The sequence below is a fragment of the Zingiber officinale genome, chromosome 6B (assembly GCF_018446385.1).
Source record: "Zingiber officinale cultivar Zhangliang chromosome 6B, Zo_v1.1, whole genome shotgun sequence".
Classification (NCBI taxonomy): domain Eukaryota; kingdom Viridiplantae; phylum Streptophyta; class Magnoliopsida; order Zingiberales; family Zingiberaceae; genus Zingiber; species Zingiber officinale.
In genome coordinates, this window is record NC_055996.1 from 110,152,151 (window position 1) to 110,177,037 (window position 24,887).

General features: G+C 37.5%; 1 protein-coding gene across 1 annotated transcript; it reads left to right on the top strand.

The window, feature by feature from the left end:
* The first annotated feature begins 23,618 nt into the window (after positions 1-23,618).
* LOC121988879 (basic leucine zipper 4-like) lies at positions 23,619-24,113 on the top strand. Its single transcript, XM_042542577.1, has one exon. The coding sequence runs from the start codon at positions 23,660-23,662 to the stop codon at positions 24,071-24,073; it is 414 nt and encodes a 137-aa protein (XP_042398511.1). The 5' UTR covers positions 23,619-23,659; the 3' UTR covers positions 24,074-24,113.
* Positions 24,114-24,887: the final 774 nt, after the last annotated feature.

The window sequence follows — 24,887 nt, forward strand, 5'->3', positions numbered from 1 at the left end:
CAGTCGATTGCGTAGTCGATTGCACCAGTCGACTGCTGGAACATGCAGTCAACTAATCCCCCTAAAATAAAACTTACGGAACCATTCTGTATCGAGGAACAATGCTATCATTTGACTGCGTAGTCGACTAAACTAGTCGACTGATATATGTATCATATATCAGTCGACTGGCACGCAGTGTGCTGGAATTATTTCGGATCTCAATTTCAGAAATGCACGAAATATTCTCTAAACCTTCAAAAATCCTAAAATTTTATGGAGAGGTCTGTTATGCTGATATCCACTTGGGAAAAATAGGTAGAAAATTGTATTCAACTCAGATCCCATGATAGATATATGTTAGGATGTATACTAAAAGCCTAGCTTTTGGTATAAACATTTATCTAGAAATAAGAATCACATTGGTCAAATGTCTACATTTATGATAAATGTAGTTGTTCAATTAATTTATATTATAGATAACATGGTGTGTGGTGTCACACACAGAGGATCATGTTATCAGTACCTTATAAATTATAAACAGTAGCTCACGACCAAGATGGAAAGGAACAAACCATTGGAAGGTCGTAGTGTAATTAGGTATTAGTTTATCTTAACTATATAATTACACTAATACACTTAGAGTGTATTGAGTAGGACCATTAGAGGTCGTTTCTTTTATACTGACTTTATAAAGGAACAAAGACCTCAGTTATTATGGAAGTGTGTGCTCTTAATCCTAATATAATAACAAGCACATATATTTGATATTTATTTCTTTAATTTATCAATGGGTGAGATTTAGTTCGATAAATCAATAAGCCCGATAAGTTGGAAAATGATATCACTTATAGTGTGTGTTGTTGATTATAGAAGGAAACTGTGTCCTAGTAATCTAGGTTGAGAATGTCCCCAAGAGGAGCTCATAAGGATTGTCATGTTAAACCCTGCAGGTGGACTTAGTCCGACATGACGATGAGGTTGAGTGGTACTACTCTTGGACTAAGATATTAATTAAGTGAGTTGTCAGTAACTCATTTAATTAGTGGACATTCGACATCTTAAACACAGGGAGACTGACACACACATAATAAGAAGGAGCCCAAAATGTAATTTGGGATTGGTGCGGTAGTTCAATAGTAGTTCTTTAGTGGAATGAATTATTATTGATGAAATTAAGTTGTGTGTTCGGGGCGAACACGAGATGCTTAATTTCATCGGGAGAACAAAACCAATTCCTCCTCTCGGTCCCTATCGTAGCCTCTTGTATATAGAGATTTATACCTACCACATACCCACCTTCTTACCCATCCAATGGGGCCGGCCAAGCTAGCTTGGAACCCAAGCTAGGGCCGGCCAAGACCAAGTGGATGAGCCAAGTTGGTGGCCGGCCAAAGCTTGGGTCCCAAGCTTAGGTGGCCGACCACTAGAATATTAAAAAGGATTTTTATTAAAATTATTTCTTATGTGGATATCATGTTTTTAAAAGAGAGTTTAAAAAAACTAAAAATTTCCTTTTATAGCTTTCTACAAAAGATTAAGAGAAGAGATTAATCTCTTTCCTTATTTGTAGATTAAAAGGATGGTTTTAATTTTTGGTTAAAACTTTCCTTATTTGTAAATCATCTACATGTTTAAAAGAGAGTTTAAAATTTGAAATCTTTCCTTATTTGTTGATTAAAAGATAGATTTTAAATTTTAAGAAAACTTTCCTTTTTAACCATGTTCATGATTTAAAAGAGAGTTTAAAAATTAAATATTCTCTTTTATAAGTTTCTACAAAAGATTAAGAAAAGATTTGATATCTTTCCTTATTTGTAGATTAAAAGAAATTTTATTAGAGATAACTTTCTTTTTATCCACATGTTTAAAAGAAACATTTTAATTTATTAAATTTCCTTTTTATAAACCAATCATGAAGGGATAAAAATTATTGGAGAATTTTTTATAAATTTCCGGAAACAAATTAGGAAGTTTTAATTCTTGTTTAATTAAAACTCTCCTTGATTTGGGGAAATAAGTGGTCGGCCATGTTATAATGAAAAGAAAAATTATTTTTAATTAAATAAATTTTTCCTTTTCATGGAAAAAGAATTAAGGAAGTTTTTATTTAAATTTCTTTATTTGCCAAGATCAAGGATTATAAAAGAGGGGGTAGAGGTGCATTCATGGTGAACAACTCTATTATTTTTTTCCTACCTCTCTTCCTTGGTGGCCGGCCTCTTCCTCTTCTCTCTTCTCCTTCTTGTGGCCGAACCATCTTGTTCTCTTGGAGTCCTTGTGGTGGCCGGATCTAGCTTGGAGAAAAGGAGAGAAAGGAGGTTTCGCTCTTGCATCCCTTGGAGCTTAATGGTGGTGGCCGAACCTCATCCTTTCTTGGAGTCATGTGGTGGCCGAACCTTGCAAAGAAGAAGAAGGTGCCTTGGTGGTTCTCGTCTCGGAAGATCGTTGCCCACACAACGTCCGGGATTAGAAGAGGAATACGGTAGAAGATCAAGAGGTCATTATCTACTAAGTAAGGTATAACTAATATAGTTTTCCGCATCATGTTAGTTTTATCTCCATGTAAAAATACCAAATACAAGAGGCATGTGATTCTAGGTTTCGAATTAGTTTTCGATGTTGTGTTCTTTTGTTTTCTTTTCGAACTTGTGCTTCGATTGTTCTTTTTGGTTAACCTAGAGTTATTTAAGGAAATTAAATATTAGCTTTCCTTAAAAGGCTTTGTCTAGTCGGTGGTGGTTGTTCCCATATCCAAGAAGGTCATGTGCCTTGCCACGTCAGTACTGGAAGCCAATTTTAGAAATAGATATTTAATTATCTTCGTAACCTAGGTGATTTGGATCAAACGTGTTAAGTTCTGCAGGAGATCCAAGTCTAAACCTAAAAGAACAAATAAGTTAAACTTGGGATCAAACGTGTAAAGTTCCGCAGGCTATCCAAGTTTAATTTAAAAGAACACATGGTAGCTAGGAAAAGGTTCAGACCTTTGCACAAAATTTTTGTACAGTGGAACCGTTAGGCTTTCCGAGTAGCAACCAACAATATAAACTCCATAACTATCAAGATTACACAAATGCAACCTTGATTTAAAACACTAGTTGGAGTTTCTCCTTACTAGACTTAACCTTGCCAAGCCCCGAATACATTTCTAGCATACATTTATATGATAATTATGTATGGAGGTCATAATTTAATACCTTTAGAACCATAATGCATAATTACATGCAAGATTATATTATTTGAAATATTCAATCATATTCTAGGAGCAATGAGCACATTGATTTTATACAAGCCTTCCTAATGATTGATCCAATGAAGAATTGATATTTCTAGATGTCATTTTAGCTCAAGGTAATGCATCATAACTAACATTATGAGCCAAATGCATCTTCCTAATATTTCACATGAAGTCTTCATACAAACAAGGCATCCTAGGTCCGTTGTGAAATATGACTTACCTTTTAGGTCATGATATCATGCAACGCTAAGTCCACTATTCTACAAGGCACATACCAAATCCTCTCCTAATAGAGGTGAACTCCGCTTCGGGTAAAGGCTTGGTGAAAATATCGGCGAAGTTAGATTTAGATTCAACATAACTTAGTTCAATGTCTCCTCTTGCCACATGATCTCTAATGAAGTGATGTTTTACCTCAATGTACTTTGTCTTAGAGTGATGGACCGGATTTTTGGTCAAATTGATAGTACTCACATTGTCACACAATATCTTGACCTTGGAATAGTGTAGCTCATAATCCTCTAAGGTATGCATCATCCAAAGCAATTGAGCTACACAACCACCCACGGCCACATACTCGGCCTCGGTTGTGGACAAGGCCACATAAGGTTATTTTCTACTACTCCAACTTACAAGAGAAGGTCCAAGAAATTGACATCCACCGCTAGTATTCTTTCTATCTAATTTGTAACCTACATAATCGGAATCGGTATATCCCATTAATTCAAAATTTTGAGTTCTAGGGTACCAAAGACCCACATTAAGAGTACTCTTGATGTTGTTGGATTTTTCGGGCCGCGAAAACTATTTTTTCGCGTCGCGGAAACCCCGAAAGCCCCTAGCCAACGGATCCGTGCAAAGAAAAGTTTGAAAACATACGAATACGAGTTTCTACCTAGATCTACACTTAGATCTACAAAGGAAAATGTTATACCTTTGAATCGAAGCCCTTTGCATTCTCGCTCGTCCAAATGGTACCGGATCTCGAAGTTGTCAACGTAGACAACTCTCTATATGTATCCACATGAACACGTAGATGGAAAATCACACAAAAGATGTGCTAGCACCTTTTGATGATTCGGCCAAGAAGGAGGAGAGGGAGAAAGGAGAATAGCACTTGAGGAAGAAGATGGAATAATGCCACTTGAATGAAAATGAATCCAATTCATTCAAAATTGTGGCCGGCCACATTTCCAAAATGTAACCCCCATTCTCATTAAATGTAGCCATTAAAGAGAATGACTTTGTAACCCCCATGAGGTGGAACACTTTGATGATGTGGCACATCATCATTAGTCCTCCTAATGCCAAATCACTAATGATGTGGCAAATAGTCAAGTCAAACTTGACTCTTCCTCTTCCTCTTCCTCTCAAGTCAAGTCAAACTTGACCAAATCTCTCCCATGGTTGATCTAATCCAACCATTTGATTCAAGCCAACTTAATATAATGAATCTAATTCATTTAATTAAATTGATTCAATGAGTCATAATCTAAATTAGACTCATTGAACACATGAATCAACTTGAGTCTAACTCAATTAGCTCAAATAGGATTACTCTTAATCCAATTTGATTCATCAAATGAATCTAATCCTCTTGGTTCATCGTATGAACCTAATATCCATCTAATTGTCCTTAGTGTGTGACCCTATAGGTTCTTGTAACGTTGACAATGCCCCTAAACCCATTTAGGAGCATAAGTAATGAGTGGTATCTAGCAACACATCATTACTACTCAAGTTACAAGAATGTTGAGATCCAACATCACCTTGTGACTACTAATTGTGACTCCTCACAATATATGACAAGTGTCCTTCTATCCTAGACATCTAGATTGATCAATGTGAGGCATAGGCCGTGTCATCCTTTGATCAATCTAAATCTTGAACTCCAAGTAGACTCACTAAATCAAATAAGCTCAATATCTCATATTGACTCATTTGTGCATGGTCATGCACTTCGTGGTCTCACTCTATCAAGAATATTGATGTCGCTCCCGTCATATAGGAGGGATAGATCCCATCTACATCACTCACATCCCTCTGCATAATTTGTTACATACCCAATAATCGTCTTTATAGTCCACCCAGTTACGGGTGACGTTTGACGAAACCAAAGTACATAACTCCTTATGTAGGGATCCATGGTGACTTCAGGTCCAAGGACTAGTAGTCATACTAATAGCCACATGAGAAAGTATATGACACTCATATAACGATCCATGATACTTTCTCATGGCGGGTCATTCAGTATACATTCTCTAATGCATACCCATGTGTCAACTTGATATCTCTATATCGATGACTTGTGAGATCAAGTCATCGAGTTGACCTACATGCTAGTCTTATTACATTAACATTGTCCCTGAATGTTAATACTCGACTAGGAATGATTAAGAGTAGTGTTCCCTATATCATCTCACTATCGATTCAACCAATCGATTGATATAGGTAAGAACCTTCTACTCAAGGACGTTATTATACTTAGTTTATTTGGCACCAATACAAGTAAATATAATAACCAAAAACTAAATGTAACGCCCGCCCTCCCTGCTAACCCTAAGGGACGGGGCTACTATACTCTATGTACAAATTTTTCTTTTTAAAACAGCGGAAGACTTAAAATAATTCTCTTAGTTTAATAAAAACTTTTCTTTTGTTTTCCCTTTCATCAAATCCGAACTACACTATCATGGCCTCAATAACATGATATCAAAATTAGTAGAAACATAACATCAAGTCACACATACGGTACTACAATTCATGATACCAAAGCATAGTTCTTTAAAAGTTTTTAAAGCAGGTTCTTATTTGGTTGCCTAGCCACTGTCACACACATCTCCTTGCCTCTCCTGCTGCTCCTCTAGCTCATCCAGCTTTTTCCTTTATCTGTGGTACAAGGACAGTAAGCTGTGAGCACTCATGGCTCAGTAAGTTCCTTTCCTACTCACTAAAATCGAAAATCATAGTATAATCAAAGAATGTCTTAACATGACATCATTTCAACTAGTCATGACATAATGTAACATACTCTTTTAAGCATATCATGCAACATGAAGAAATCATAACTAGTCATGGCATATCATAGCGTAAAGCATAGCATGAAGCATAACATAACCGTATCTAATCATGGCATATCGTCATAAGGAGTCATGGCATATCCTACACATGGACATATCATGGAACATAACATAATCATATCTAACCATGGCATATCATAAATCATCATAAGGTATATGCAATATGATTTTGAAAAAATATGTATCCGAAAAACATATGTATATCTCATGATCTTTAAAACCATTTCTTCTTACATATATACTTGAACATAATCTCAACTTAAAGGGGATCCCGGCTATGTACCACTTACATATTGCGCGCAACCTATGTAGGTCCAAGGTAGCAAGTCTTGAACCCTACAAGGCAACATACTAGGCCTGAGTCTTACTCCATCGACCTAGGGGCACTTAGGAGTCCATCCCTAACGAGGCCCGAGTCTTATTCCATCGACCCCGGGGCGCTTATGGAGCCCACCCTTGGTACAAGCCATATAAAGTAAAGTACATGTCATACTTATACATATCATACATCATAAAAACATGCATCACTTAGGCACACATCCTATCATAAAAGTATGCATCACTTAGGCATACATCATACCATAAAAGTATGCATCACTTAGGCATACATCATATCATAACAATATGCATCACTTAGGCATAGATCATAAAAACATGCATATCTTAAGCATAAAGCATATCATCAAGCATGCATAATTTAACCACATAGCATATCATGAAAGCATGCATATTTTAAGTACTAAACATAGCATCAAAGCATGTAAAATTTACCCACATATCATAGCATAAAGCATGCATATTCTGAACTCATAACATATCGTAGAAATTCTCATCTTGTATAGCTCACAAGCATACATGTCTAAGCATAAAAGTGTATCATGTGCTCATCCAATCATAAGGAACAATGTAACATGATTAATTTGGGTACTAAGCTTCCTAGTCCTTTGGGTTCTTATCTTGGCCGAAACCCTCTTAGGTGCCAATTTAGGTTTTAAACAACATCCAAGCATGTAGAACCTAATTCATCCACATATCATTTTCATAGGAAGTATTATAAACAAGATTTGCTTGGACTCTAAGTTCTCCAAGTCCTTAAACCTCATTTGGCCGAACCTTAACAAGTGTGAAACAAGGTTCTAAATGACATAAAGCATGGAAACCTTAACCATATTTATAGCATTTGTTTCAAGGAATATGGTAAGCACAATTGAGTTAGTTCCTAAATCCTTTAAGCCCTTAAAATTATGTCATGGCCGAAACTTACAAGTACTCATTTAGATTTTCAAGCAAGCATACAAGCATGTGAACTTACTCTAACATCATGTATAAATTTATAAATGGCATCATACAAGTGGTCATGGCTGAAACTTCCCTTAGCATCAATTTAGGTCACTAACAACATATAGCATGTGAATTTTTAGCTTTCTACATTTCATATTCCATGGAGAGTGACATGAGCATGTTCAATGTAAGTTCTAGGGTTTCTAAGGCATGTATCCCTTCATGGCCGAGACTTTAAGGTGTCCATTTGAATCATAGTTAAATGTATAAGCATGTGAACACAATCAACATGCTATCTCAATTTCATAAGAAGCATCTTTAACACATGAGGTCTAAATTTTAAGGTTTCTAGGTCTTTAAACCCTACATGGCCGAACCTCATCAAGCATGGAATTTGTTCAAATGGCATAAAAGCATAGAAAGTCATAACACATTTCATAACATGTATAAAAGTCAAGCACTATAAGCATACATTTAAATTGTGTCTTAGGTTTCCTAGGTTTTTCCTTTCTTTATCTCATAGCATATGTTTGGCCGAAACCTTCCAAGTCTTTAAACTAGGTTTTAGGTGGCCTAAAGTATGGAAAACCTAAACAAGTTTTATGGCAAAAACATCAAAGGAACTATACATATAAGTTTGGGTCACAAACAAGCTAGGACCCTTGTGGTCATAATTATCATATATCATGCAACCAATTTTCCTATACTCTAATTAAGCATGGGAGCATCAAACAACTTTCATATCTTATTGTCATGGAGGTTTTGAGCATATTAAAAAAAAAAACTGTTTAAGCTATTCTAAACCATCCACCTTACCATGGCCGAAATATTAAAAGTGATGTTCATGAGTTTCTATCAACATACAAGCATGCAACTCTTTAAGAAACTCTATATTCTATCATATAAACATGGTGAGTTTAAATTCAAAGTCTTCCTAACCCTAAACCCTTCCTTGGCCGAAACTTGTGAGTGGGGTACTTTTGGTTCCAAGTAACCTTCAAGTATGAAAACAATAATGGATCCTTAACCATTTATTTAGAGGGTTTTGTGCAAGTTAGGTAAACAAATAAATTCCCTAGCCCTTATAAAACCTTTTTGGCCGAAACTCTAGGGTTAGGTACATCTCTAATCCAGCATCACATATATATCAAAATATGAGAGAAAACCTTCTTACAAAGCATAGAAAAATTATCATGAATCAAGGCTTATATTAAACATTCCTAGGATCAACAAGTCCTTTCTTTGGCCGAATTTTCACAACTTTGTTTCTAGGTTTTAAAATCCTCATAAAATCCAAAAATACATTAAAAACACTTGTACCACAGGTGAGGGGATACTTACTTCCTTTTCTCTTGTGGTTCTAAAGTGTGGTGATGGAAGAAAGGGTCTCTTCTTCTTGTTCTCCTCCTTTGATTTCCCTTGGTAGCCTTCCTTGTATCCTAGGAGGAACCTTGTTTTGGGGGTCGAAAATGGAGGAGAGGGGGCTGAGGCTCTCGGTGGTGGAGAGGAGAGAATGAGAGAAAAATAAAATCTTCTCTTTACATGCTCCCTTTTATGTTAAGGGGGAAGAGGTAGCAAAATTGGTTTTTGCTTTCCTTCTCCCTTAGCCCCTTTTTTTTTTTTATTTATTTATTTGTTCTCATTATTCATGATGAAACAAGGGGGAATGAATCCCCTTAATTGTCCTCTTTAAGTCACGGCAAAGGGAGAGGAAGAGGGAGAGAAAAGAAGGAAGGCAAGTTGCCTTTCTCTTGCTCTTTTCTTGCTTTCTTTTGGCTAGCTTTTACTCTCATCCTTATCATGAGTTTCCCTCCTTTGCTATCAATATATCATTCCTATCCCAACTGGTTATTACCCATTAATCCTATCATTTACATCATGAGAGGTTCAAGGTTCAATCCTTGACCACTCCCTATTTTTATTTCTTTTTATTTCTTTTTGGTTCAACATTCTACTAATATTTTTCTAAGGCAAATTCATCATTCTCATATTTATCTTAAAAGCTTAGTGGGTGTTACACTAAATGCCTTTATTTATATAGAATATGATACAACAAGTCAAAAAATACAATCATCAAATGATTGGCTCTAGGGCTCTAGCTAACAGATGTATCTCCAAATTCTCTTTACCGCTACTAAGTGTGACTCTTTGCCACATGATTGGTATCTTGCACACATTCCTACCACAAATAATATGTCCAGTCTACTAGCGGTTAGGTATAGCAAACTACCAATCATGCTCCTATATTGCTTTGGGTCTACTAATTTTCCTTCTTGATCACTATCTATCTTAGTATTAGTCACCATAGGGGTAGATGCTCCTTTAGCATTGTCCAACCCAAATCTCTTGATAAGTTCTTTAGCGAATTTGGTTTGGTAGACATGAATTTCTTCATTAGTTTGTTTGACTTGTAATTCCAAAAAGAAACTCAATTCTCCAACTAGACTCATTTCAAACTCACTTTCCATGTATTTGATAAGTAATGAAGAAGTTCATTATTTGTTGAGCCAAAAATGATGTCATCAACATAAACTTGAGCAATAAAAATGTCTCCATCCTTAGACTTTACAAATAATGTTGGGCCAATTGTTCCTCTTCTAAAGTTCTTAGAGATTAAAAAAAGATGAAAGTCTCTCATACCAAGCCCGGTGAGCTTGTTTTAACCCATATAATACTTCTTGAGTTTATAAACATGATTTGGATAATTGATATTTTCAAATCCAGGTGGTTGCTCTACATAAACTTCTTCCTTAATAAACTCATTTAGGAAAGTTGATTTTACATCCATTTGGTGAAGTTTAAAACCCATGTGAGCGGCATATCCTAATAAGATCTGGATGGACTCTAACCGAGCTACCAGAGCATAGGTTTCTTCATAATCAAGTCTTTCTACTTCATTGAAACCCCTAGCTACCAACCTAGCCTTATTTCTAGTGACTCTCCCTTGATCGTCCAATTTGTTTCTAAACACCCATTTTGTGTTAGAGTATATACTAAAAGTCTAGCTTTTTGTAAACATTTATTTTGAAATAAAGAATCACATTGGTCAAATGTTTACATGCTAAGTGTAGTTGTTCAATTAATTTATATTGTAGATAACATGGTGTGTGGTGTCACACACAGAAAATCATGTTATCAATTCCTTATAAATTATAAATAGTAGCTCACGACTAAGATGGATAGGAACAAACCATTGGAATAGTCGTAATATAATTTGGTATTAGTTTATCTTGACTATAAAATTACACTAGTACACTCTGAGTGTATTGAGCAGGACCATTTAAGGTAAGTTTTTTTTATACTGACTGCATAAAAGAACAAGACATTTGTTATTATGGAAGTGTGTGCTCTTAATCATGATATAATAACAAGCGCATATACTCAATATTCATTTCTTTAATTTATCAAATGGTGCGATTTAGTTTGATAAATCAATAGGTCTGATAAGTTGAGAAATTATATTATTTGTATAGTGTGTTGTTGATTATAGAATGAAATTGTGTCCTAGTAATCTAGGTTGATAATGTCCCCAAGAGGAGCTCATAAGGATTGTCATGTAAACCCTGCAGGTGGACTTAGTCCGACATGACGATAAGGTTGAGTGGTACTACTCTTGGAGCTAGATATTAATTAAGTGAGTTGTCAGAACTCATTTAATTAGTGGACATTCTATATCTTAAACATAAGGAGATTAACACACTCATGATAAGAAGGAGCTCATATAGTAATATGAGATTGGTGCGATAGTTCAATAATAACTCTTTGAGGAATGAAATTTGCCGCGACAATTCGCCGCGACAACTTGCCGCGACACACTCACTGATCGGTCTATAGACCGATCAGGAGGCAACCTGATCGGTCTACAGACCGATCAGTAATTCTCTATGAGTTGTCGCGGCAAGTTGTCGCGGCGAATTGTCGCGGCAAATATCATTCCTCTAACTCTTTAGTGGTATGAGTTATTATTGATGAACTCGAATTGGGTGTTCGAGGCGAACACGGGAAGCTCAAGTTCATCGGGAGACCAAAACCAATTCCTCCTCTCAGTCCCTGTCATAACCTCTTAGTTATAAAGTCTTATACCCACCTATACCCACATTCTTACCCATCCTTAGGTGGCCAGCCAAGCCAAGCTTGGAGCCCAAGCAAGGGTCGGCCAAGATAAGCCTTGGATGGACCGAGTGGTGGCCGGCCCTAGCTTGGAGCCCAAGCTTAGGTGGCCGGCCACATAAAAAATAAAAGGAGTTTATTTTAAAATCTTTCCTTATGTGGAAGCCATGATTTTAAAAGAGAGTTTAAAATTTAAATCTTTCCTTTTATAGCTTTTTACAAAAGATTAAGAGAAAGGTTCGATATCTTTCCTTATTTGTAGTTAAAAGGAAGATTTTAATTTTTAATAAAACTTTCCTTTTTGTAACCATTCTCATGGTTTTAAAAGAGAGTTTTAAAATTTAAATCTTTCCTTTTATAGTTTTCTACAAAATATTAAGAGAAAGATTTGATATCTTTCCTTATTTGTAGTTAAAAGGAAGATTTTAATTTTAGAGAAAACTTTCCTTTTTGTAATCATTCACATGTTTTAATAAAAAGATTTTAATTTATAAAAGTTTCATTTTATAATCAACCATGAAGGAAATTTTTAAAAGAGAAATTTTTATTTTAAAAATTTCCGGAAATAAATTAGGAAGTTTTAATTTTGTGTTTAAAACTTTCCTTGTTTGGAGGAGTTGTAGGGGTCGACCACATTAATAGAAGAAAAGGAAATTTTTTTATTAATTAAATTTTCCTTTCAATGGCAAGGAAATTAAGGAAGTTTTAATTAAAACTTTTCTTATTTGCCAAGGCCAAAGAATATAAAATAGAGGGTAGAGGTGTCTCACCTAACAACAATATATCTTCTATTATTCCTCTCTTCCTTGGTAGTGGCCGGTCCTCTCTTCCTCTTCCTCTCCTATTCTTCTTCCTTGTGTGGTCGGCGGCATCTTCATCTCAAGGAGCTTGGTGGTGGCCGGATCTTATTAGAGGAAGAAGGAGAGATAGGAGGCTTTGTTTCTTAGCATCCCTTGGAGATTGTTGGTGGCCAAAAGTTCTTCATCTCTTGAAGATTGTTGGTGGCCGAAACTTGCTTGGAGAAGAAGGAAGCTTGGGTGGATTTTCGTCTCGGTAGATCGTCACCCACACGATGTCCGAGATAAGAAGAGGAATACGACAGAAGATCGTGAGGTCTATAAGCTACAAAAGGTATAACTAGTTATTAGTTTCCGCATCATAACTAGTTCATCCTTTTGTTTAGATCTTGGAATACCAAACACAAGAGGCTAGCGATTCTAGGTTTCGAATTTATGATTCGAGTTTGTGTTTCTTTTGTTTTTCGATCTTGTGATTCGATTGTTCATAATGGTTAAACCTAAGGTTACTATAAGGAGATTAAATATTGAATTTCATTGAAAGACTTTGTCTAGGAATTGGTGGATGATCTCATACCCAAGAAGGCCTAGTGTCTCACCATGTCTAACCTGGAAGCCGATCTCTGAAATAAATATTTAATCGAATTTGTAACATGGGTGGATTTAGATTAATAATGTTAAGCATCATTTGCAATCCAAGTCTAAACCTCTAAGAACAGATAAGTTGAATTTGGAATCAATTAAGGATGTAAATGAACCAAACGGTTCACGAGCTATTCGGAGCTCGATTCGGTAAAAAGCTTGTTCGAGTTCGTTCGTTTATCTTATCGAGCTGAACTCGAGCTCGATTTTAAGCTCGACAGTTTTATCGAGCCGAGCTTGAGCTTAAGGATATTCGGCTCGTGAACTGGCGAATATGTTCGTTTATAAGCTCGCGAACCAAAAAAATGAGCCTTAAACCGAGCCAAAAAATGAGCTCTAAAATGAGCCAAAACAATGAGCTCTAAAACGAGCCTTAAAATGAGCTTTAAAATGAGCCAAAAAATGAGCTCTAAAATGAGCCAAAAACGAGCTCTAAACGAGCCTGAAAACGAGTCCGAGCTCGCTTAACGAGTTAGGCTCGTTAACTTTAATAATCGAGTTAATAACGAGCCGAGCTCGAACTGTTCGCGAGCTTGATAATTCTAAAACGAGCCGAGCTCGAGCCTTGTGATAAAAACTCGATTCGAGCTTGAGCCGAGCTCGAGCCCGAATATAACTTAAACGAGCTGAGCTCGAGCCTAATAGTGTTCGGCTCGGTTCGACTCGTTTACATCCCTAGAATCAATAATGTTAAGTTCTGTTTGCGATTCTAAATTTAATTTCTAAAGAACACAATAGGTTGTTAGGAATGGTTCAAGACTTGTACGAAATTTTTGCACAGGGGAACCAGTACGATATTCCGAGTAGCATTTTGTTGTAACGATTGTACTATCATTAGGTCTTGGAACTAACTTCCATACATCACTTCTTTCAAATTGGTTCAACTCTTCTTGCATTGCTAGAATCCAATCCGTATCAAGTAAAGCATCATCAATTATTTTTTGTTCAAGTTGTGATATTAGAGCAATTTGACTAGTGTGATCTCTAAAGTAGGATCTAGTCCTTACCCCTTGCGCAACATCTCCAACGACTTAATTAATAGGATGATCTTGATGATGTCTTAAGGTCCTAGAGGGTAAGAGATCATCTTCTACATGATGTTTATTATTTTCATTGCTTCTCTCATCATCCGAAGCATTTCCTCCCCCTTGATCAATACCCCCTAAATGTAGGTTTTGTATCCCTTAAGTAAGGTTTTGTTTTTGTTCAATTATATCTTTATCAATAGATGATTTCCTATGATAAGTGCTAGTAGACTCATCAAATTTAACATTTGATGATTCCTCAACCGTTAGAGTCCTTTTGTTGTAAACTCTATATCTTCTACTAGTAGATGAATATCCAACTAGAATTCCCTCCTTGGACTTGGCCTCAAATTTTCCTAAGTCATCTTTGGTATTAAGAATATAAACCTTACATCCAAAAACTTTGAAATAATGAATTGAAGGAATTGTTCCATTCCATAGTTCAAAGGGTGTTTTTCTTAAAAATTTGTGAATCAAGACACGATTTTGGATATAACATGCGGTATTAACCGCTTTGGCCCACAAGTAGCTGTTGGAGCAATCTGGGTATCCTAGGTTTTGATGTTTGGGCAAAAGTTTAAGTTAGGTTTATTGTTGTATTTGATATGCATTGTGAGTATGCAGGATACAGGTACAACAAGGAAAGTCCAATGGTGAGTCTTGGCGGTGTAAGTCCAAGCATGTAGTCTTGGCAACGTAAGTCTAAGTGTGACTTGGCAATGGATGAAGTCCCGGAGGCGCGACCTCTTGGCAAAGGAAGACCCGACAACAATGACAAGGCCGATGGAAGCTCCAGAAGGCAAGACGTGAAGGATGGGGAGGCATCCGAGGGACGCAAGGCTGATGGAGGAGGCTAGAAGGCTAGGTCTAGGTTGGTCGGGCGAGAACGAGTGCTGAGTGAATGTACTTAGGGTAAAATCCCAAAATTAGGGTTTACTGCAGCACTACTGTAGTGTTACTGTAGCAGTACTGTAGCAGTCGACTGGTGGTTTCATCAGTCGGCTGGTGCAGTCGACTGGTAGCGAACAGAGGGTTGGTATCGAGCCGTTGGGCTGCAACGGTCGAATTTCCACGAAGGACAGTCGACTGCATGTTTTGGCAGTCGACTGGTAGGCGGGGTTTTCTAACCCGTGGCCTATATAACCAAGCATTGAAAGCTTGGTTGAAGTTGATGAAATTAGTGGTGGTTAACCCTAATTAGAGTCTCCAAGTGCCCAAGTGATCTAGCGTGCTTGTACGAGGTTGTGGCGAGGTTTCTCCACCCACAAGGAGCTACACGAGCTAGCCGAAAGTTCTCCGGGGAATCATCCACCGACGGATCGGGATTGTCCACCTTACAGACAGCCGTGGAGTAGGAGCTTTATCTCCGAACCACGTTAAATCAACACGTTAGGTTTGCTTTCTATTGTTAGTGTTTATCTTGTATTTCCGCTGTGCACACTAACCATTGTAGGAAGTGACAATTTAGGTGAGACGCTATTCACCCCCCCTCTAGCGGACGTCAAGGTCCTAACAGTAGCTAGGTAAGGAGTATTCATTAAGCATGGTCCTAGCCGCTTCTTGCAAAGCCCTATTTTTCCTTTCCACTACACCATTTTGTTGAGGTGTTCTTGGACAAGAAAATTCATGCTTATAACCATTTTCTAAACAAAACCTAGAGAAGTTCAAATTCTCAAACTCTCCACCATGGTCACTCCGAATTCTATCAATTTTTAAGTTCTCTTTGTTTTCTACCCTTTGATAAATCTTATGATTATTTAATTTCTAAAGTTTCTCCCTTATGTTTCAAGAAATATACCCAAGCATATCTAGAGTAATCATCAACTATCAATGATCCTGTCCGAAGGCTGAATCAATGAACGCTGGGCACGGAGCGCTCTTCGACTACTGACGTGGCTCTTCAACTGCTAGAACGAAGCTCCGGCGAACCTGCACAGAAGTCGAGCCGGGAAGGGGGTTCCCGGTGGCGACCCTCCGACGCTCAAGTCAGGTAAGCAACGATGAAAAAGGTGGCTCCCAAAGTCTCAGAATGCATACCTCCGGCGAAGTCTGAGGCTCTTTATATAGAGTTGTGAAGGGTTAGGGCACACATACCGAGGTGCATATGTGTCCTCTGTCCTTTCCTCGGTATGCAGTTGTCAGAAAGCTCACCTGACCCATACCGCTACAGTCAAAGCATGTCCTCGATGGGACAGCAGAATCCCCTATCACAAGATTTGGAGCATGGCCTACACGTAAAACATACCTGCTATCAGAAAAAGACCTCCCTTGTCCTTTTCCCCTTTGCTCCAGATCTAGCGTCCGGGCGGACAACTCCCTCAACATCCGGCCGGACATATGCGGTGGTTTACTCGGGGAGATTCTCCATCACATGCTTTATGGGGACTATTAGCATTGTTACCTTATGGCTTTGGCCGAGCGTGGGGTCCGCTCGGCCCACGACCTTTTCCCCTAAGCGCCGAAACTCTGCTTTCGACAGGGCGCCTTTAACCATCAGTTGTATATCGTCCGGTCGGCAAGCCGATCGGACCCATCCCTCTCCGGGCGTTCGATTCCATCGGTCGGTCGGACGTCCGATCGGACCCATCCCTTTCCGGACGGACGACTACCACTATGTTTTCCACGTGGCGTTGACTTCCCATGGCGGGGCCCCCTGCTCTTACTACCGGATCAATCAACAAACAATATTTGTTATCCATCAAAGAAGGTGTTCTATGACAATCAAAAAGATCCAAGTGCAATAATTCTAGTGGTAATGAAGTACTAGTTAAAGTTTTACCTTTATGTGATGACCTTGATTGCTTACCCTCTTGGCATGCATCACACAATTTATCCTTGATGTACTTGATTTTTGGTAGTCCCTTTACAAGCTCCATCTTGGCTACCTTGGCTATGTTCTTCATATTGATATGCCCAAGTCTTCTATGTCATAGCCATCCTTCCTCTTCTTTTGATATTAAACACTTAACAGAGGAGTTAGAAACATATGAAAGATCAGCATAATATAGATTTGTTTTCCTAAATCCTTTTAACACAACATTTTCAAGACTCTTATGCTTAATTAAGCACTTATCGGGGTGAAACTCTACATTGTATCCGGCATCACATAATTGACTCACACTAAGCAAATTAAACTCCATATTTTTAACCAATAGAACTTTATGAATGGTAATTGTAGATGATACCTCAATTGTACCTTTACCTATAATCTTGAGCTTTCCACTATTCTCAAATGATACGGTTCCTTTCTTTATATAGTTTATTGTGGAGAACTTGCTCACATCACTGGTCATATGTCTTGAGCAACCGTTATCCACAATCAACATACTTGTATCCTTCTTCTCTTCTACCTAAGCAACATAAAACACACAACTCTTTGGTACCCATGCACTTGATTCGGAAATGTCATTCAAATATTTCTTAGGCACCCAAGCTTGTTTTACCTTTCCCTTAAGATTCTTCTTAACTTTGTTTCTAAGTGCATCATTTCTAGTACCATTGATTAGAGACATATATGTAACTTCCTTTTTCTTAAGTCTATATCTTATTCCGTTTTGTTGTAAACAACTCTTTGGTCTCTAATGATCATGTCTAAATATTTGGATCCATTTGTGAACTTCTCTAGACATGCTCTTAGCTTAATCACATCGTTCTTCAAATTTTCATTTTCTTCCTTGATCATATTTAACTCATTAGATGAACATGCATCATTTCTAATAAACTTAAGCTTTCCCTTCAAGGTCTTCACCTTAGATTGTGATTTAACAAAGACATTTTTGAGATGAGCAATGGTTTTATATAGAAATTCTACTTTAGGAGATTCTTTACCTCATCATCATCACTTGATGATGATTCATCACTCGATCTCTCTTCATTTGATGAATCCTTTCACTTGATACTTCCTCTTGACTTGATTCATCTTTGTCATCTTCAAATGCCATAAATGTCATATGTCGGGTAACATGGCATAGCTCATCTTCATCCGATGAGTCAATGCTTGGTGTATCCCATGTAGTTTGGGCCACCATGGCTTCCTTCTTCTTTTTCTCCTTCTTCTTCTCCTTTTGTTCTTTCTTCTTTAATTCCGGACAATTTGGCTTAATGTGTCCTTTCTTATTACATCCATAACAAATGACATTAGTGTTAAAACTTGAACTTTGACTACTTTTACCTTTTGAGAGTTAGAACATTTTCTTCACATCCTTCCTTTTGAATTTTCTTGATCTTCCCATTATCTTCTTGACATAATGAGCCACTTCACTTGTCGACATTTCATCATCACTATCCGATGATTCTTGCTCGGATTCAGATGATGAAGATTCCACCTTCTTTTCTTTCTTCTTTTTCTTCTCCTTCTTTTCTACAAAAAGAATACCTTTCTCTTTTGAAGCCACATTAGCTTGTTCATGAAGTTCAAATTCACAAAATAATTCATCAAGCTTAACTAAGGAAAGATCTCTAGAAACCTTATATGCATCAACCATTGATGCCCCATAAGGTGGTTTCAGGAAAGGATTAAAGAACATACCTTACTAGGTCCCGATTATCAATTTTCTCACCTATTACATGAAGCTCATTTACTATCTCTTTGAACCTACCGTGTATTTGGCTCACGGTCTCATTGGTCTTCATAGTGAAAGTTTAAAGTTGCCCAACAAGAGATCTCTCTTGGCCCTCCTTGATTCGCTTGATCCTTCATTTAACTCCCAAAGCTCTTTGGCGGAGTTGAATGGTCCTACTTTGCTTAGTTGCTCCTTTGAGAGTCCACATTGTAGGGTTGTTGTGGCCTTTACATTTGTTTGGACCTTCTTTACCATTTCTTTTGTCCAATCCTTGGTTGGAAGAGGAGCTCCCGACCCATCTTTCGGCTTCTCAAACCCATCTACAACACTAAACCAATTTTCAATATCATTCATTAAATAATACTCCATCCTACATTTCTAATATGCGAAGTTGTTGCCATCAAAGAAAGGTGGTCTAGCGGTGCTATATCCCTCTTGAAATGTCATCTTGATGCTTCGGTTGACGGTGAGTTCTTCCGATGCGATCCGGGCTCTGGTACCAATTGATAGGACCTTTGCGTTTGGCTAGGGGAGTGAATAACCTTTCTTTCAATTTGTGACCTACAATTTGTTAGTGGAAGCACAAAAGGAATGAAATTGAAAAACAATAAGAAGACAAGGCTAACTCCTCGATTTGCTTGGTCTTCACCTCGTTGAGGTGGCTAATCCAATGCACTCACACACCCAATCAAGTTTCACTAAGAACTTCTCCTTTTCGATCTAAGAATGAAGGTGGAGAAACCTTTACAAAATGATCTCTTCCTCTCATAAGATTTAAGATGAGTTTAGGAAGAATAAAATGAATGTTTTTAAGACTTGGGGTCGCTTGGAGAGCTTAATAGTATTTTTGCATCAGTTACATTTGTCTCTCCAAGCTTCTAACCTTATATACAGGTTGCTGAAAATCGCGATACCAGCCGACTGATGAAACATGCAGTCGACTGGTAGTATGCAACGACTACTGTGTTCAAATCTATGAGGATTCTGTGTGTCATCATCCTAACTGCATTATACCAGTCGACTAGTAAAACATATAGTCGACTGGTATCTGTGAGCGAACAGAATATTTCACACTCCCGCTCATCCTCTCCGGAGTTTTCCTTGAAGTCTTCCTCCTCAACCCTTGTCCCTCAGATGCACTCAAGCCTGCAGCTCTTCTTTGTGTCATCCTTCACGTTGCCTTGAGGTTTACTTCCCTTCACTCCGTTACTCCTTGTTTGTGGTCCCTCGGATGCACCATCCTTCACCAATCTTGAAGGACCTGAGCCATAAGATGAGACTTTCCAAACTTGTGTACTTTTGTCAATTCCTGCACCACTTAAGTACATATTAGAATAATATAAAACCTAACTTAAATTCTTCGACACACACATCAAAAACATGATCATCCAATTAATCCTAGATCGATTGTATCAATAATATCTTTCAAGTAGCAAGTACACTCGGTCAATCTTCATATGGAAGCATCACGACATGACTTTCACATGCAAAATACATATCCTTCCTAATTTATAATCTTCTATAAACAAAGTTCTATTCCTAAAATAACTTATTTATAGCATATTTTGGGGGAAAATAAAGAACTAGCAGTTTAAACCACAGGTCAAGTCACTTGTTTTAATGTGCTAATAATTTTACTTTGGTTAGAGTAACAACATTTGCACATCATCGACAATTAGAATAATAGAATAGTGATAGAGACACACAAGAAAAAAAATACTACTAGGTTTAAGAATAGGGATAACAACGAGATAGATTAGGATTTGATTTGGCTAATCTTAGAATCCGCTCTGTCAGAAAAAAATAAATCCGAACTCGGACCCACCCCGCCCTACCTTGAACCCGCTCAAAACCCGACGGGTTCGAGGTAGGTTGGACCCGCCAAGTCGCTAAGCTTTAAAATAATATATACATACATATATATTATTATTATTATACGGGGTGGATTCATTGAAACCTGTAATCCACCCCGAACCTGCTTCTAAATCCGGTCAACGAGTTTAAATCCACCCTGTAACTCGTTTGACTGGGTTTAAACTCGTCCCGTAACTCGTTTGACTGAGTTTAAACCCGCCCCGTAACTCGTTTGACTGAGTTTAAACCCGCCTCATAAGCCGTTTGACTGGGTTTAAACCCAATCAAACGGGTTACGGGGTGGGTTTAAACCCGCCTTGAATGGAACGAGTTTAATATGGAGCCGGGTTGAAACCTAACTCATTGTCATCCCTATTCAAGAAGAAGAAATTTACCTTCCTCTCCAACAATGGATTTTCATCCAAGACTATTTCTTTCATGTAGCGTATTACACAATATCCACATTCAACATTACCATTTTATTTTAAATTACCCGAATGAAATTGAAAAGATAATGCTATTTGTCATGATAATCTAAATAATAAAAACTATCAATTGATACTTAAATATATAATCAAGATACATATAATCAATTGTATAAAATTTAATCCTTTTGAAATACCCCCTAAGGTATTGTACATCTTGAACTCCACTAAATTGTAAAAAAATATAAAATTATGTTTTCATATTTGCATCTGAATATATTCACAATTAGCATAATCTAACACCTACTTGGTTATAATAATTTTCCAAACATGGTCTCGATTCCTGTTATCCATAGAGTCTAATAAATATATTATATTCTTATCTTTATTTATGATAGTCAAGATCTAGTGGTACTTACAAAAATGACAATATAATATTGACTAGTATATAGTAAAAATTGATAAATAATTAAAATCTTACCTAGTATTATATGAGAGGAAGCAAATACTATCTATATTCGATGCTTCCAACTAAACTAAATAATAATATTTTGTGATAATCTACCACCATGGCACACCACGTGTAGGTATGTTGCCAAAAGCATTGGACATTATTGAATACTATAAAAGTTAAAATATACTACATGTATTTCAAAATGTAAAAACAATGGAATTTCAATTTGTAAACTATCAAGAGAAGACTATTTTTAAATCGTTCCACTTATAGAGAAAAACATCATAATAGAATAATAAACTTTCAAATTTTTTTTCACGAATACAAAGGAAAAGCACAAAATCAAGAAGATTAACAAGAATATCTCACCAACAAATTGTTACGATCTTGAAGATTAACAAAAGAAGAGATTCAATCTAGATGATGAAAAAGAAGAAAATAGATACAACACCAATAAGAAAGAGGATCTTATAGTGAAATCGAGCTGCCAACATAACCCTAGCACTGTTGTGTTATTGAAGAACGCAACCCTAGCCTGTCGCGTTGATGAAGAAGAAGGAAACCTAGGCGACCACGTTGATGAAGAAGATAGAAATCGCCGCACATTGATGAAGAAGGAAATTACCACATCGAACCTAGGTCCGCCGCATCGTGAAGAAATAAGTCGCGAGAGAAAAAAATCATGAAGTACCGTGTAGAGAAAATAGAGAGGGCGTAACCGATTTAACTCATGTTTCAATTGATTTAAACTTACTACTTATCACTTTAAATTATAAATTTTATTTTGACACTTATTACTTCAATGAATACATATTACGGAGTAAATCCTAACTTAAAATTAGAAATGAAGCCCATTTTTTTAATTTATGAAATTTAAAATAGAATTTACTATGTCAATTTTATTACCAAAGTTTATTAATAACATATATATTATTTCATAATTAATAATCACCAAAAGAACCAGTGACAAAATCTATCATCAAAATTTACATAGGCAGTCCTCCATTTTTCATAGAAAATATATACTCTCACGCACGTACTGATATGTATATACGTATATACACTCATGGATTGTTTCTTTTTTAGCTTTTATTTCAAAATATTCAGCACCACATGTTTGATCCCTTTGACAACATGGGGGGCTCTTTCCCACCCCACATGTTTCTTCTCTTTCTCTCAAAAGTATTATATATATAAGGCGCCGAAACATGATCTGTTTTATATACATGTCCCGGAACTTCTCTTATGCAGCTTTGCATGCATGAGACTTGTCTTCTATATCTCTAGCTTTATTGTCAGTTAAGTATACTCTAGGTCCCATTCTTAACCGCTAAAGGTCCATTTGACTGTATTTCATGCATGCATGCATTGAATTTGGCTCAATGTGACAGAGCTATGGTTGGCCAACGTCGCCTTGGCAGACAAAAGACAGGCCACGGCATCTGCTTTGAGCAGAAAGCATGCAACAACTGCCTTTTGCTATTTAATCATACGAAGTATAAGTTTCTTCTTCTTCTTGTTTGTTGATCAGAAATGAATGATTTAAAAGGAAAACCGAAATACATATGTAATAAACCGAAGAGAGGTACTTGACAATAATGGTCAGTTTATCTGCAAGAATAAATGGTGAACTAATGGTCCACGCCAAAGATCCATGTCGTCTTTCCCTGTTGACCTTAAGCAGCAATTGATATTACAAGAGAATTATGTTGACTAATTGGTTTTCACGACACTCTTGATGATCCATGCAAGCGTCAGTCAAAATCTAATAGAAATGGTCAAATGCAGTTTGCCGCAGCCGTCCACGTGGTCAATAACGTCCACGCAGATCTAAACGCCGCCGATTCCTTCGTCGTTAAGCCAAAACTTCATCTGAACCTCGCCACTGCAGCTCCAATCCGCAACTGGGCCCTGATGATATTCCCTTCCCTATACTTTCTCCATACGTCTTGCTGCATCCACCGTTCCTTTCTCTAGTCAACGTTCGGGATCAATTCCCGCACAAAGTTGGATCACGAGTGCATTAGCGTTCTTTTATGAATGCTTCGTGCCCGCCCGCCGCTCACGATCTATAAATCCAATAATTAGGCTCCACGTATATAATCAAAGTGGGACCCGGTCCTCCCCGGCTTCTTTAAATAGGACGCCCCCCCTCCGCCTTCCTTCCCTTTTCTCCCTCCCCTCGCCTTCTCCCTCTAAATTACTCGCCATGCTGGTCCTCGACCCCGCCTTGTTCGACTCGCCGGGCCCGGTTCGCTCTCCCTCCGGCTCTTGTGATCCGCAGTCCACCGACAAGCAGCGCCGCCTCCGTCGCAAGATCTCCAACCGCGAGTCCGCCCGCCGCTGCCGCGTGCGCAAGCGCCGCCACTTCGAGGAGCTCCAGACCGAATCGGACCGGCTCAGGGCGCTGAACCGAGACCTTGAGAACCGGGCCGGGTTCATGTCCCATCGTTTCTTTTTATTCCGCCGCGAGAACCACCGGCTCCGGGCGGAGTCCGCCGCCCTCGTCCGGAGGCTCTCCGAGCTTCGCCAGCTAATCCTCCTCCGCCACGTGTCGATGGCGGCGCCCGGTGGGTTCGCCGGTCTGGTTTACGAACAAGCCTTGGCGTCGCTAATGACGTGAAATTAATTATTAATTAATGGACTGGCTTAATTTGGTGTGATTACGAGTTTCGATTAGCTTTGCCTATAATCAAATCAAATAATTAAATAAGTGAAATCTCCGCGACCATCGTAATTAATTTAACAGTGCAGCTTCAAATCGGTGATGAAAATTTGTCAATTGGATTAGACATAAATCAACCACCAAAAAAGTGGTTATGGTGCTGATGGCAAAAGGAACGGGAAAACGAAAAATCTAAATCTTCCTTACAAAAAAGTGGATTTATTTATTATATATATATTTTTTATATCAAACGAACACAACTGAGTTCACGTGTCTATTTACTGGCCTAATGTCAAGTGCGGTAATTATTTCAAATTAAACATGTGAATGTTGAATTTATGTTGGTGATGGATTTAATTTCCACTTATGTTTGTCAGCCCAGTCAGCGGACGGTGACATCGTATCAACCAGGTGGAAAATCTTAACCATGGTCCGTTCACATGCTTAGGATATCAATTATTTTATGAGTTTATTAAGTATTCATAAATTCAAAGCTAGGTAAACAGATAGCGAGAGGTAACCCTTGTGTTATTTTACTATTAATTATATTTTAAGTTTTAATAAAATATGTTTTATGAAATATAAACATTATAATTTTAGAACTAGGTTGTTTAATAAGTTAATTAAATTATATTAATTCAATTATGTCTAATATTCTTACTTACAATAAATTTATACTTTTTTTTAAAAATAATAATAATAATAATAAACAAACAAGAAAACAGCCGAGGCAGAGAGCATCTTTCCTTTTTGCAATTAAAAGCAAATCAAA

What these genes read in the sequence shown, in the direction of transcription:
- LOC121988879 (XM_042542577.1), top strand. Translation starts at nt 23,660, where the DNA reads ATGCTGGTCCTCGACCCCGCCTTGTTCGACTCGCCGGGCCCGGTTCGC.